Genomic DNA, 16,341 nt, shown 5'->3' on the forward strand with positions numbered 1-16,341 from the left:
AATAGCCCACTCACTGTATAGCCTACCCTCAAGTCAAATCTCTCACTAATTTTGAGCGTTTGTGGGATATTTACTGAAGCCGAGGCAGTACAAAGGGCATCTAACTGCCAGGCAGCGAGCACCCGAGCCGCGGCCGCAAGGCTGGGCTCTGGGGCTGACAATCTTTATGGCAGGTCACTTCAAAGGAGGCTCCTGAATGGAAGACATGTGTGGAATTCCCTTGGACTGACACCCAAAACATTCCTGACGCTGCTGGAGCGCGGTCTGGCACCTGCGCTAGTAGTGTACACACACACACACACACACACACACACAGCAACACCAAAGGCCCGTCAGAAACAAGACTTGCACTAGATAGCGCTGCTGTCGTCGGGCAGAAACCTGGTATCTCCCTATTTCATTTTGTTATTTCTTTCCCGTAAATGAATGCCCTATACTTTGTCATACTACCGCGTCACACAAAAGTATAGCAAACAATTGCCGACCTGCAAGGTCACGTGAGCTTGTAGATCGGCCAGGAAAAGTATCAACAAGAGCTTGTGAATAAATCATAACTACATGGGATGCATTGGAACCGGTGGCGGAAAAAGTACTCAATTTTTTTACTAAAGTAAAAGTATCAATACTGCAGTGTAGAAATACTCTGTTACAAGTAAAAGTCCGGTAATCAAAATGTACGTAATTAATGACAAAAGTATTGGCATCAAAATATACTTAAAGTAAACAAAAGTAAAAGTATACTCATTGTGCAGAATGTCCCATTTCACAAGCTCAAAATTTATAAACATCTTTTGAAAATAGCAGATCTACAAGCTCACAAGGCGTCGCGATGCGACGCGTTGTGAGCTTGTAGATCGGCTATTTTCAAATGGCCGAAATGTATATAGGGCTGAAGTGGTTAATGTATGTTTTGTAATAATAATCAAAATCTGCAAAGTAACTAGTAACTAAAGCTGTCAAATAAGTGGAGTAAAAGTACAAGATTTGCCTCTGAGATGTAGTGGAGTAGAAGTAAAAGTATTGAAAATGGGAAATACTCCAGTAAAGTAAAAAATCCTCAAAAGTTTTAAGTACAGTACTTGAGTAAATGTACTTAGTTACTTTACACCACTGATTGGAACATATAGGTTATTTTTTTCCCCCCATTTCCTGAAAAGTATGTTTAGGGCGCGCTCCCACCAAGAGTTGGCTGGCCGCTGTTAAACGCAGGTTGTGCGCGGCCACAGTTTTTTGCAGCCAGCGGATTCTAAAAAACGGGAGTGTCGCGCATGTCACTCACTTTCAGGAGCCTCCCCGTAGCCCGCAGCGCCTGTGCCTGCTGCCTTGAGCACCATGTTGCTTCCTGAGTCTTGAGACGGTCTGCCTTCGACTCACCCGATTGGACAGAGGGAGAAAATCAGCGCCTGCCTCCAGCAGTTTTATGCTTAGTCGCGGAGAGCAGATAAACGCAAGGTCTGCGCGACTAGCGGAAAAATCTGCTCTTGCGTGAATCAACGCATTTGCATTGACAATGCATTGGCAGATTCTGCAAACAGCGGCCAGCCAACTCTTGGTGGGAGCGCGCCCTTAGGACATACAAGGTTTCTACCCGGCAGCGACGATGGCCAACATGGGATTTGAGCTCATTGTCTGCCCTGCACCAAATCTTTATGGCAGGAAGTCAGGGAATCCTTTGTAGAGAGCAGATACCAAACCCAGGCCAGGTGAAACCAAAAGATCACAGAAAGTGGGCTTATTTCCATCTTGAACAAATATGAGAACCCTAGACCTGCTAGTGTAAAAATGGGACTCAAAGCCATGACGACGGAGATCAATATTTAACCGCTATAAGCCTAAATTACAGTAATATACTTTGTCGCACGATGGTGTCATTTAGCCGTGAAAATAGCAGTTCTACAAGCTCACAATGCATCGCATCACGGCGCATTGCGAGCTTGTAGATCTTCTATTTCCGCTGTGCAACACTGGTGGTGTATGATGTACTAAATTAAATATTAAGGCCTAAACTATTTGATCATTTTCCCTTATAATGACATGCCAAAAAATAGGGATGGCACGGTTAAATAAATTACTGTCACAGCCTTTCTGTCTTAAGGCTAGATTCTAGTTCTTAAATTTTACATTTTTAACCACTTGAACCCCAGCGTCCATATTCTGGTGGGGGAACACAAGCTGATCTACAAGCCTTACCCCTTATCCCTAGCCATATTTTACTATTTTTTTGTTCAACTAGCCGATCTACATGGACACGTTGTGAGCTTGTAGATCAGCTTTTTGAACTATTTCTAAATATTTTTCAAAAATAGTAAAAATTGGCAAAAACGTTTAGGGATTAGGGGTAAGGTGGCGCGCAAGATAGGGCCCTTGGTGTACTGTTAACCCATTAAATCTGTGTCATTTTAGATATCTTTGACTATTCAAAAATAGCAGATCTACAAGCTCGTAGCGCGGCACTGAGTGCCGCGCTACGAGCTTGTAGATCTGCTATTTTTGAAAAATCTTGAAAAATGTGTGCAAATCTTTGAATATGTATATATTTTCTAAGCGAACATTTGTAACTCAAATCTTTGCTTCTGGGGGGTCCCTGCTGGAACTAAATATTTTGAGATGGGGGGGTCCGCGGCGGCCAAATACATATCATTTTTGGGGGGTCCTTGACATGAAAAAGTTTGAGCACCACTGATATAGTAACTATAAAGTTTTTCAGAAAACTGTTATAGGATTTAGAAGACATTTTGTAGAATCGGCTTCAGGTCTTAATGGGTTAAAAAAAAAGAATAGAGTGGTCACATGTCTCTCCCAGCCCGGGCCACACCACCACTACCAAACAAATGGTAAATTCAGGAATGTACGACCGGGTTCTGGGCTGGGCTGGTGCTGGATGGACGGACGGTAGGAACTGACCAACAAAACAGTGATTGTCCCCGGCACTGACAACAGCACTGGCCTGACCGGGGAGCATAATGACAGTATTGTGTTGCACTCTTCTGGGTGTGGGTAGTCAGAACTGGCTGGCATAATGAAGATTCTATATGGAACAATTCCTGTTTCATCCCCCTTCTATTTACAATACTATATCGTCGCTGTCGTGGTGGAAACCTTGTATGTCTACAAGGGTTACTTTTCAGGAAATGGGAAAAAATAGAACCTGTGTTTCAATGCATCCAGTGTATAGTCAATACAGGGTTCCTCCAATTTAAATTTCCATACTTTTGCAGACTCAAATTTCCGGAATTTTCCGTCGATTCTTCAGACCATATTTGACATACAAGTATAAATAGCTACATGTAGATGCTTATTGTGTACATAAATAGTTTTATCCTTTAATCCTACTGTACTGTATGTTACATACTGACTATGTATATAGCCTACTATTATGTTGCCAAATAATTGCTCATACAAAAATTGTTGAAAATGTTCGCCTAATAATAACATGCGCAAAATAGGGACGCCATATTGAAGGTAGACTGAAAGAGCGAGCCCTATCGATGGTCTTGAAGGGCGGATCCAAACCCAGGCCGTTGGATTCCAGCGCCGCTTCCTATTGCTTCACCAATCTATGTCCCCGCCTCCCCTCCCCTCCCCCCCCCCCCGGCCTGTGCACGGAACACGCTGACGTCACCAGATTTAGAGCGACGCCCCTCTGCACTCTGATTGGTTAGGAGATAACAAGGTTCACTCCCACTCCGAAACCACCGTTCCAGCATGGTTCCCCCAGCCTTTTTTCTTTTGTAACAAAAAAAGGCATGGGTTTCCGAGGCTACATTGAAGGTGATTAACACTAAACCCAGGCAATGCTAAAATAGAGCGATGTTATTGAGATTTTGTTGTGTAAACTTTAAGTGACTGTATCCCTTCAACCCCTACAGTAACAGAAGGGATGTTCATGTACAATTCACCAGTGAACTAGAAAGGGGAACTAAAGTCTATTGACTTTGCTTTATTGGCTGTTAGATGAGGTAAATCATACTTGTAAACACAGTTTAACAAGTTACTATAAACAAAGTCACTCCTACACAGACAGTTTGATGGTGCAGTGCTACCATTATACTCATTAATGTCCCATGACCTATTTAATCAAAATATATTTGTCCCCTCCTTTTTTTTGGGGGTCTCTTTTATAAATAAGAACCAAAGATTAATTGTGAAAAAAACACTGTGTCTGTGCAGCACAGCCTATTCACAGTGTCTATTGAAACTAACGCAGCCATAAAGGAAACGATAACGAAGCCATAAAAAAGGTATTGTTTCCTTTAGCCTTAGATGAAGACTGTCATAGATCTATTTGATCAATTCTGATATTTGTGTATCTATGACAGCCTTGGACGCTTTCCCAAATATCATTTGGAGTTCCGTGTTTAAGGCCCGTACATCTCCATGAATTTGTACATTTATGGTGATGTTCGGGCCTTAAATGTAACTCCAAACAACTATTTGGGGAAGTGTCCAAGGCTGTCATAGATACTCAATTGTCAGAATCAATAAAATAAATGTATGACAGTCTTGATCCAAGGCCAGGTTTCCTTATGCAGAATAGATAGCCTGTTTACTGTTACTGATAATTACATGACGACATGAATGTTCAAACAAGTTTTGGATTATTTGTGATGCTATGTGTATGAAATTCTGCAACGGTAGGAAAATAGGGCTATAGTCTGGAAGAATACATGTTTTCCCATACTCTCTTTTCTTTTTCCATAATTATAATTTTGTGTGACACTGCATTAATTTACGACAAAACGCAAGACGGTAAATTGTACAGTGCAGGGACATGATGAACGTCTGTCTAGGGGCATTTGAATGACGTGGCTGAATTATGACTCTGAATTATATCGCATTTATTTTTGGACATTACAGCATGTTTCCAATCGCTGAAGCTATGATTCGTGGAGTCTCACAATTACGTTTTATATTTCTATGTGACGCTTCGGGGCGGCATGTGGCAGCCTACATAAAAGAAATAGTTCACAACGAGCTCACAGAAGACACAGATCGGCTATGTTCAGTGTGGAACACCGCCGTACGACCAAGTATAAATCAGGGCTTTATGAATCACTGTGTCTTCCTTTTTGGACCTCTTTTATCCTCTGGGCTTCTTATTGCTTTCCTTCCCATGTCCAGGCTGTGCCCCATCAGAGCCCCAGTCTCAGACAAAGAGGTCTGGTCCCAGCGTGAGATCAAACTCTGCTGCCAGGCTGAGGAGAAAGGAGGAGTGTCTGGGCTTTCTTTTCCCTCCAGTTCTCTGCAGGGCACCCCCCCCCCCCCCACACACACACACACACACACCATCAGCCCAACACAGCAAAATCCTGAGAGTCACTTTAAACTCTGAGAGCTGAATCAACTCTCAGAGTTCAAACCACTCTTCACTCTGCAACAAAACGGTCTGTCTCTTCAAATCTCATTCCATCCCACCTTCTCTCTCTCTCTCTCTCTCTCTCTCTCTCTCTAATGGGTGAAGCATGCCGCAGAGTTGAGATCAAAGTAAGCGGTGATTTACAGGAGGGCCATACTGTTTCACAGCATTGCTGACAGGGCCTCCAGAACCCAGACTGGCATTAGGATATCTTCTCGCCTGGCTGGCCAGCTGAACGAATGAATGAATGACTGGCAGGCTGGCCGGCTGATTGGCTGCCTAATTGGCTGGTTTGGTTCACTAGATGGCTGGCTTGCTGACACTGTTATTATTTTACTGGATAGCCGGGGTTGTTTGGTTGACTACCCAAATAACAACACTCAGACACCAAAGTGAATTCATTACCAGGCTGCACTGTTGACCAACCAAACCACCTATATATATTTGACCTAACTACATTAATCCCGGCATCCCTATTGGCAATGCGACACATTGTGAGCATGTATTATGAATCATTTTGACCCATGTTGTGCATTCTAAGGGCTTTCATTGAGATGTACATCCCCATGGAGAACTAATCCCCATGACAACTATCAGCTATTTATATTTAGATACAAAAAGTGTTGATATTGTGGAAATTCTGATGAAGCACTTCAGATATGTGTCGACACAGACAGAATTTCTGATCTTGTGCCACCTCCTCTTCCGTCCAGCCATGTGCCAACACATAGTGACACGTTTCTATAGTGACACAGGTTCCTCTTTATCCTGGAGGTGCTAGAGGGAAGAAATGACACTCACCCTTCTTCTTGACTTGCTAGAGGGATCTGGGAGAGCTTGGAGAGATTCTTGGCATATTCCTCTTCTATTTTTATCCTATTAGGGAAGTAGAGAGTTTTTATTGTGACATGCAGGCTTCTCAACAACACACTTCTCTGCCTCTATCCATCTATCTACATTTCCCTCTGTTGTGCAACAGAGTGATGCACATTGATGAAAAATAAGGAAGAGAGTTTGTCTAACTGAAGGCTTGAACCGTACGGTTTGCATGGCAACCTGAGCACAACAACAAGAAAACAGGAAGCTTCTAAAAAAAGGCTGATTGAAAAGCTGACATGATTCACGTGCCCATGCACGCACGCACGTGCTCACACACACACACATGCGCTCACACACACACACACACGCACGCACGCACACACACACACACACACACACACACACTCTTCCCTTTCCCCGTGAGGTAGATTTTTCACTGGTATTTTTGGTCCACAAACAGTGTGCAAACACCAAACTGATCTGTTTTCTTACCTCTCTCTTATGAACTCGGCCATCTCTTTCTGCATTTGCTTTCCCTTGAGCTGCTTCTGCAGTAGAACCTCAAATCCGGTGACGCAACCATTCCCCTGAGGATCCTTCTTATCGGTCTGCAAATCATTAATAACACAAAATTAACACACTGATTAAAAAAAAAACACGAGAAAGCCGCATCGCCGTGCAACACAGTTGTCAGAAAGAGAGGACTTAATCAGGTCTCAATCGACACCCGAGCCGGTGTTGCGTAACTGTGAGGTTTTTAGGGAGCTGCGTGGTTCATAAAAACATGATCCTGTATGTTTCGGTGTTAAACTGCTGTTTCCCAGGCTTGGGCGTTACAACACATCTTACTTTACAAGCGTTTCCACTGTGTTGTTGTGTCACCTCGGTGAGTATAGCGCTGGTGTGTGTTAGTGCCGGACACTGTCTGCACCTGGATGAGATTACCACGAAGAGCGGGGGACGTCTAAACACAGGCCCAGCAGATGCTGGCGCTCCCATGCAGGGGTCTCAGCGAGGGGTACATGTAATGTAATTCCTCTACAGTGAGGGGTACATGTAATGTACTCCTCCACAGCTCCATGCATGTAAAAAGCCAATCCCCCCGTTCTCAGTACGCAGCAGTGTCATTTTCCCAGTGTGTGCCGTGGCGGAAGAAGTATTCAATGTCTTGCTTAAGTGAACGTAGCAATACCGCAATATAAAAGTACTCTGTTACACTCCGAATACCTGTGTTTAAATTTGACTTGAGTAAAAGTACAAAAGTATTGGCATCAACGCATACTTTACGGTACCAAAGTAAAAGGACTCAAATGTTTCAAACTCTTTCAGCAGATCTGCAAGCTCACAACGCGTCGCACCGCGTTGTGAGCGTTATAAAATAGGGCTTAAGTGGTTAATGTATGTGTTGTATTATAATCCTACTGTATATTGAAATTGGCTTAAGGGAGGACGGGCCGACCGTTGGTCACCATGACTCAGCCATAACCATATAAGGAGTTCCCAATGCAGCTACGCCCAAATATGTGAGTGTGTTGTCTAACCTCAATGGCAACCTCAGGCATGTCCATATATGGGTATATACTGATGACAATAGGGATCTACAAATATGGGCACAAAAGGGGGCATGCCCATATATGGTCATATACTGATGACATCAGGGATCTCCATATATGGGCATAAAAGGGACAAGGACTGACAGATCCATATATGGGAATACCAGTCGGATCGGCGGTGACTAGTAACTAAAGTTTTCAAATAATTGTAGTGGAGTAAAAAGTACAACATTTGCCTCTGCGATGTGATGGAGTAGAAGTAAAAGTACTGACAATTGGAAATACTCAAGTAAAGTAACCTTAAAATTGTACTTAAGTACAGTCCTTGAGTACTTAGTTACTTTCCACAACTGCCAGTGTGCCGTGGGGTCAGTGTGAGCAGAGAGCATATACAGTACACAGTAAAAACCCAACCAGTGTACAACTGGTTAAATGGACTGTGTGGAAAAAGCCCTGGAAAAAATAATGCTGATGTCTGCGTGTTTTATTTATTATCTGATTATTGATAATTTCATTACCCAGAAGTAATCACAGTAGCTCCATTCATCCGGCTTCAACAGCGGCTGTTCGGGCATGCTCATGGGGAGGGGGAACGTCACACAGTTAATCTGTGGAAAAGAGGAAGTGTGTGAGACAGAGAGAGAGAGAGAGAGAGAGAGAGAAAAGAAGGGGAGTCACAAAATCACAGAAGAGACAGATTAAAATGTATTCAGGAGCAGTTGGATGGCAGTGGATTACAGCATCTCTAGTGACAAATTCCCCTTGTATTTCACAGCATGCAGTACTAGCACCTACCTACAGCATGTGAAGTGACGAAAAGGTAGAAATTGAGAGGTACACTTTGTTTGTTGACCGACATCAATACTTGGTGCAATACAATGGTTGCCAAGCCGTGTCTACAACAATGAATAACAACACACAATACAATCAAATACAGTGTGTGTCTGTGTGTGTGTCTGTGTGTGTGTGTGTGTGTGTGTGTGTGTGTGTGTGTGTGTGTGTGTGTGTGTGTGTGTGTGTGTGTGTGTGTGTGTGTGTGTGTGTGTGTGTGTGTGTGTGTAGTGGTGGAAAAATTACTCAATTTTGTACTTAAGTAAAAGTATCAATACTGTAATGTAGAAATACTCCATTACAAGGAAAAGTCCGGAATTAAAACAATACTTGAGTAAAAGTACAAAATTGGCATAAAATGTACTTAAAGTACCAAAAGTAAAAGTACTCATTCTGCAGAATGTCCCATTTCACAAGTTTTTTAAAAAAAAAGGTCTTTTGAAAATAGCAGATCTACAAGCTCACAATGCGTCGCGATGCGACGCACTGTGAGCTTGTAGATCGGCTATTTTCAGATGGCCAAGATATATATAGGGCTGAAGTGGTTAATGTATGTTTTGTAATAATAATCAATATCTACAAAGTAACTAGTTTTCAAATAATTGTAGTGGAGTGAAAGTAAAAGTACTGAAAATTGGAAATACTCCAATAAAGTAAAAAATACCTCAAAACTGTACTTAAGTACAGTACTTGAGTAAATGTACTTAGTTACTTTACACCACTGTGTGTGTGTGTGTGTGTGTGTGTGTGTGTGTGTGTGTGTGTGTGTGTGTGTGTGTGTGTGTGTGTGTGTGTGTGTGTGTGTGTGTGTGTGTGTGTGTGTGTGTGTGTGTGTGCGCGCGTACACACACACGTCACATCCGCAATTCAAGTAGTTCTGCCCTCAGTTGCTCTGGCAACAATTCTTTGCACATCTTTGCACCTCCACGAACGAACAAAAGTGACGGCGACATTTTCTCTAAACTCAAGTCAAACATTCACTCTATAGTCACAACAAACCCTTTCTCTTTGTTGCCAAGCCTGGTGGATACAAGCCTTCTTTAGCTGTGACCCCTGGGGTCATATCACACTCTCAGGAGGTCTACAGCAGAGGTTCTCAAACATTTTCAATGTCAAAGACCCCCAAACTGAGATATATTTGGCCGTGGACCCCCATCTATACAAAAAAAAATGGCAGGGACCCCCATAAGAGAAGATTTGTATTTTTTGTTTTAAATAGCTGGTAAATAAAACAGGGCTTACATTTTTTTACTAATTTTGCTGGTTCCTCACCACATGGAATGCCATCAAGGACCCCTGGGGGTCCCTGGACCCCACTTTAAGAAGCGGCGGTCTACAGTAGGCTACCTTGGCCCGTTAAGAGTTAGAATGCTCTAAATATCTGTGTGCAGGAACAGTTAACCCTATGTTTCCAGCCTCAGTAGCAGGGTAGTACAGTAGATGTTAACCCATTCAATCCGGGAACACATCTGTGTCACTTTAGATTTCTTTGAAAAATTGCAGATCTACAAGCTCATAGCACGGCAGAGTGCCGCGCTATGAGCTTGTAGATCTGCTATTTTTGAAAACATTTTGAAATTTTAGCAAATCTTTGAATATATATATATACACTTTTTAACTCAAATCTTTGCTTTTGGGGGGTCCCTGGAACAAAATATTTTGGGATGGGGGTCCGCGGACAAATACATATCATTTTGGGGGTCATTGACAAAGTTTGATAACAACTGATATTATAGCAACATTAAAAAAAAACTGTTAGGATTTAGAAGACATTTGTAGAATCGGGAAGGAGCGCAGAGATATGCTGCAAGGTAGCTGCGGGGCTCCGCTTCGGCTGTACGCTTAGGTCAACTGTGATAAGTTTCTTTATACATACAGTACAGTACAGTACACAACAAGCTGCGGGATGAAAGTGCGCACGGCACTGTACGCATGCATGATTAAAGTATAGGTGGATATGTGGGCGGACAGCCACACGCAGCCACACACACAGCAGCATTAACTGTGCGTGTGAGTGTTATAATTTCTAATTTATAAAAGGGACATGGCAGAGAAAAAAAAGGAAGGAGGAGGGTATTGGTGGAGAGAGAGAGAGAGAGAGAGAGAGAGAGAGAGAGAGAGAGAGAGAGAGAGATGGAAGGGGGCATGATTCAACAATGAGAGCGTTATCTTCTTTCATATTCAATCCAATTAACCTCAGGAGGTAAACCAGGCTCAGTGAGGACACTGCTGTTTATTCAAAAGAAGAAAAAAAGAAAAGCCTTTAACCAAGAGACTCAGTCACGCTATGTACTACCATCACGAGAGTGGACCGACGTTCAAAGAGAGACCTGGCTTCAAACTATGTTCTCTCATTTCTCTGGAGAACTGAATGTTTGGGTTCCTCTCAAGAGCCACGACCTGACACCTAGAAGTGCAGGCTTTAGATTGGACATTGTTCCACAAGAAAACATTAACCCATTGAGACCTGAAGCCGATTCTACATGTCTCCTAAATCCCAACAGTTTTCTGAAAAACGTGTGTTTCTATATCAGTGGTGCTCAATCTTTTTCATGTATTTGGCCGCGGACCCCCATCAAAATATATTGTTCCAGGGACCCCCAGAAGCAAAGATTTGAGTTAAAAATGTTCACTTTAAAGAAATATAAATATATTAATTGGCACACGTTTTCTCGATTCTTTGCCGCGCTACGAGCTTGTAGATCTGCTATTTTTGAACAGCCCAAAGTGTAAAATAATGCTTTTTTTTTAGCTCAAATCAAAAAATGACACAGTTCCAGGTCTTAAGCTAACCTATGTATCTTTGAATCTTAAAACTGCGTTCACACTGGCAGCAACAAAAGACACAGGCTACCATTCTTTTTCAATGGAAGCCAGCGACATGAAGACATGGAAGTCCCGACTCCCGATCCCGACGGGCCTTTGCTGCGTGTCACTCCCCGTCTCTCTCCCCGTTTCCTGTCAGCCTATATACTGTCCTGTCAGATAAAAGGCATAAAAGCCCCAAAAATAAATCTTGGAGAAAAAAGGGGGAAAAATGCTATTGTATCTTTTGTATCTTTTGTACCTGCCAGTGTTAACGAAGCATTATATACCTTTCAATCCAGGACAGCATCTGTGTCATTTCAGATGTTGCTATATATACACAGTAGCGACATTCTTTCATATATAAAAATATGTTAGGGTTTAGAAGGCGTATTTAGAATCGGCCTCAGGTCTAAAATGGGTGAGGAATACCTTACAGAGCTTTTGCATACACAGCACTGTTTCACACACACACACACACACACACACACACACACACACACACACACACACACACACACACACACACACACACACACACACACACACACACACACACACACACACACACACACACACACACACACACACACACACACACACACGCACACGCGCGCTCGCTTCTAGAACGATCTATGACCTTCAACGACCTATGTCAACTGACCTTTTTAACCTTTTTACTGGATAACATGGCCACACTGACTTCAGCTCGCTAAAGTATATTCGAAACTATATTAGAAACATCTGTCTCTCTATCAATAGCATCCCCTGGTTGCTATGGAAGCAGAGAAGTGAGGCGCGCCTCTGCCCCCCCCCCCCTCCTCCAGCACACACACACTGTATTCTACTGTAAAGTGCTTAATTCAAAATGTGGGCGAGAGAAAACGAAACACGCTAATGATGATGGTGAAAGAATCAAGAGTTACAGTAGAGAGACAGTAGAGAGAGAGAGAGAGAGAGAGAGAGAGAGAGAGAGAGAGAGAGAGAGAGAGAGAGAGAGAGAGAGAAGGAGGAAAAACTCCATAACCGCAAAACATGAATAATCATTATCATCATCATTATTGCATAAACAAATCAATATGAAAAAAAATAAAATGCCTTAAAATAGTGAAAGTTAAAAATGTTGCTTAAAGACTTTAAACATGACATGCCGGTGTCTGCTGCGGGGATGTCCCGGGTACTGTACAGTACGTATACAGTAAGTGAGGAGTTGCGTTTAGTTTGGGGGGGGGGGGGGGGGGGGTACTCACGGTGATGGTGGTCTCCTTGCCCTGTCTCCTGGTAGGCGACGTTGATCCCGGGCTCTGTGGAGAGAGGTAGGACGCTCCGTCAAAACCAGCCTCCGTGTCAGACATGTTTATCCCCGCTGACACGCACGCACACCAACTCACCCCCACACACATACAGTACACACAAACACACGCACACACACACACACACACACACACATGCTGTACACACACAAACAGTTTTTTTCTCCCTGGTGCGCTCTAGCATGAGCATCTGTCTGCCTGCTCCCTCCGCTCCCGTTGTTGCGTGTGTCTGTCTGTGTGTGCGCGTGTGTGTTTATGTCTGTGTGTGTGTGTGTGTGTGTTTGTGTGCGTGTGTGTGTGTTGCCGTGCAGAGTAGCGAGGGCAGTTCTGCATAGCGAAGGACCGCGTGGTCGGCTGTGTGTGTGTGTGTGTGTGTGTGTGTGGACACATCAGCTTAGAATCACTGTCTGTATATATACTTTGTGTGTGTATGTGTATGTGTATGTGTGTGTGTGCGCGCGTGCGTGTTGTGTGGCCCAATCTGCACCTGCATGTGGGGGAGAGGGTGACGAAGAAGAGAGACAGAGACGGGAACGAGTGACAAAAAGTGCAATATGAGTGCAGGGAGCGCGAAAACTGATAATAATGGATATATAGAACAACTAAGAAATATATGAAGAAGAAGAGAGAGACTTTGATAAACAACGCCAGAGCGAGAGAGAGCGAGAGCGAGAGCGAGAGCGAGAGCGAGAGCGAGAGAGAGAGAGAGAGAGAGAAACAGTAGTCCATCCCACGCTGTCCATACCATGGCCAGTGAAGCAGCAGCCAGACAGATGAGGATAGGAAACATTGAGGAGGAGGAGAGGGAGGGAGGGAGGGAGGGGGGGAGGGAGGGGTTGTCAGGGTTTATTTTGGAAGAGATGGCAGGCACCACGCCTCCACTCCACGACCAGTATAAAAATAACAAAGAGAAATGCAAACATGGGGATGTAGTGGCGTGGGGGAGAGATGGTGGCGGCAGGCAGACGGACGGACGGACGGAGTGAGAATGACGGTGTGTTGACGGTGCGTTCATTAGCGTGTGCGTGCGCGTGTGTGTGTGTGTGCAGTGGTGGAATAAGTACTCAAATGTTTTACTTAAGTAAAAGTATCAATACTACAATGTAGAAGTACTCTGTTACAAGTTAAAGTACGGAATTCAAAATTTACTTGAGTAAAAGTACAAAAGTATTGGTATCAAAATGTACTTAAAGTACCAAAAGTAAAAGTACTAAAATGTTTGAAAATAGCAGATCTACAAGCTCACAACGCGTCGCGAAGCGACGCGTTGTGAGCTTGTAGATCGGCTATTTTCAAATAGCCTAAGTATAAAATAGGGCTAAAGTTGGTTAATATATGTTTTATAATGCAATAATTTATATCTGCAAAGTATCTAGTACCTAAAGTTTTCAAATAATTGTAGTGGAGTAAAAGTACAATATTTGCCTCTGAGATGTAGTGGAGTAGTAGTAAAAGTATTGAAAATTCGAAATACTCCAGTAAAGTAAAAGTACCTCAAAATTGTACTTGAGTACATGTACTTAGTTACTTTACACCACTGTGTGTGTGTGTGTGTGTGTTAACACACCTGCATGTGTCACAGAGACGGGGGAGGGGGGGGGGGGGATTGAGTGGTTTGAGGATACTGTAAAACTGCAGCATGATTGCCCGACTAATTATGATCCGGTGGAACAGATAAAGTGGGAGGGATTCATGTCATCTAAACGTCCCATCATCCATCCTCTCTCCACTGATGATGAGTGAGTGTGCAGCATAATTAACCCATTCAAGACCTGAGACCGATTCTACAAATGTCTTCTAAAACTGTTTTTTGAAAAAAAAAAACTATGTTACTATGTCAGTGGTTCTCAAACTTTTTCATGTCAAGGACCCCTATAAGTATTTGGCCACGGACCCCCATCTCGAAATATTTTGTTCCAGGGACCCCCAGAAGCAAAGATTTGTGTTACAAATGTTCGCTTTGAAAAATATATGTTCAAAGATTTGCACACATTTTCACAATTTCTCAAAAATAGCAGATCTACAAGCTCGTAGCGCGGCACTCGGTGCCGCGCTATGAGCTTGTAGATCTGCTATTTTTGAATAGCCAAAGTGTAAAATAATGCTTTTTTAGAAGCATTACACAGATGCTTCTTCCGGTCTTAATGGGTTAAAATATGTTTACCTTTTATAACTAGGGTGGAAAGAACCTTCACGAGACGAGACAATTATGAACTATAGTAACTTATCAGATAAAACCTTTATTGAGCCCCGTGGGGAAATGCTGATAGTCCTGACAGTAACAGCGGTGAGCAGGAAACAAACAGGATACAGGTACAGGCAAAGAGTAGAGAGATAAGAGTAAGTAATAAAATGTGTTGCCATTTACTGATTTACTGATTAATGCATAGATTGGATTGATGCAGTAGGTTAGGGAAGATAAAGATAAACTGTACTGATCCCCCGGGAGGGAAATTCAGGGATAATGCAAATCTTCGCTGTCAGGCAGAAGAAACCTTGTATGTCCATATTTAAACTTTTTAACGTTTTTTAACGTTTTTATTTTTTACGAGAGGTAGCCAGCCAACTTGCCGAGCATTTACAGCCTTGTGGCAACTATGAGGCGTCACAAGGTGTCATCAGCATATCGTTGCTGTCAGGCCGAAACCTCTCAACTCCATATTCTAACTTTTTGTGTTTTTTTGGGGTAAATTCACCCTGGAACGCATCTGTGTCACTTTTTGATTTGAGCTAAAAAATCATTATTTAACACTTTGGCTATTAAAAAATAGCAGATCTACAAGCTCATACGAGCTTATAGATCTGCTATTTTTGGAAAATTATGAAAATGTGTGCAAATCTTTGAATATATATTCTTTTAAGAAGGATTTAGAAGACATTATTTAGAATCGGTACCTCAGGTCTTAATGGGTTAACGCCCTAATTGATCACACTACACTAGCGTCACACAAAAGCATCAAAAGTAGCAGATCTGCAAGCTCGAAACGCGGCGCTTCGAGCTTGCAGATCTGCTACTTTCGACGTTTCTGAAGTCGAATCCTGAAATGTAACGTTTTTTGGACGTTGTGAGGTTTCCACCCGAACAGAGACGATATATAAAAAAGTGAAGAGCAACAAATGACTCATACTTTCCTACTTATACTTTCACTGTGATGGAAGATGAAAGTGGGTGGGGTGAGGGGAGGGGAGGGGAGGTGTTGGGGAGCATAGAGAGAGGAGGTGACAGAAGTGGAGGAAGGGTAGCAGAGGGAGGTGTTTGCGTGGGCTCAGTCGGTTCGGAAACTGTCATCCCAGGTTGAAGGGGTAACGTTGAGTCACTACGACGCAAAATAGAGGAACTTTTCACCTTTTTTCAGCATCATATTTGATATGATTATGATTATGGGACTGACCTTTATCTGATTGACCAAGTACATACATGTGTTGAAACACTCTCATCGGCGTATAAGCACATACTGATACATTTGACGCCATGACAATCAACTACTTTATCAGATAGACTGACGTCTGTGCTCAATGATACGAGATGCACGTTTTGCTCCTATACTCATTCTGTTCTTTTCCTTGTCATATCTTCTGGTCATGTCATGTGTCCAATACTGTATATACTGCATTCTCTGCGCGTGTAATAAACTTCAGAACTGCCTGGTGACTCAACTGAAAA

General features: G+C 42.9%; 1 protein-coding gene across 5 annotated transcripts in view; it reads right to left on the reverse strand.

Moving 5' to 3' along the window:
- Nucleotides 1–16,341, reverse strand: part of gas7b (growth arrest-specific 7b) — a 57,975-nt gene that overhangs the window by 12,841 nt on the left and 28,793 nt on the right. For 4 of the 5 annotated variants that reach the window (XM_080454522.1, XM_080454523.1, XM_080454521.1 and 1 more), the window contains 4 exons: nt 12,615–12,668; nt 8,247–8,336; nt 6,668–6,783; nt 6,158–6,232 (listed from right to left, as the gene is read on the reverse strand). In XM_080454522.1, the coding sequence (XP_080310648.1) occupies nt 6,158–6,232; nt 6,668–6,783; nt 8,247–8,336; nt 12,615–12,668 (335 nt within the window). Of the gene's footprint in view, nt 1–6,157; nt 6,233–6,667; nt 6,784–8,246; nt 8,337–12,614; nt 12,751–16,341 lie in introns of all 5 variants that reach the window. The other variant, XM_080454525.1, reaches the window with a different exon arrangement.

The sequence above is a fragment of the Gymnoscopelus braueri genome (assembly GCF_963280865.1).
Source record: "Gymnoscopelus braueri genome assembly, chromosome: 17".
NCBI classification, from domain to species: Eukaryota; Metazoa; Chordata; class Actinopteri; order Myctophiformes; family Myctophidae; genus Gymnoscopelus; species Gymnoscopelus braueri.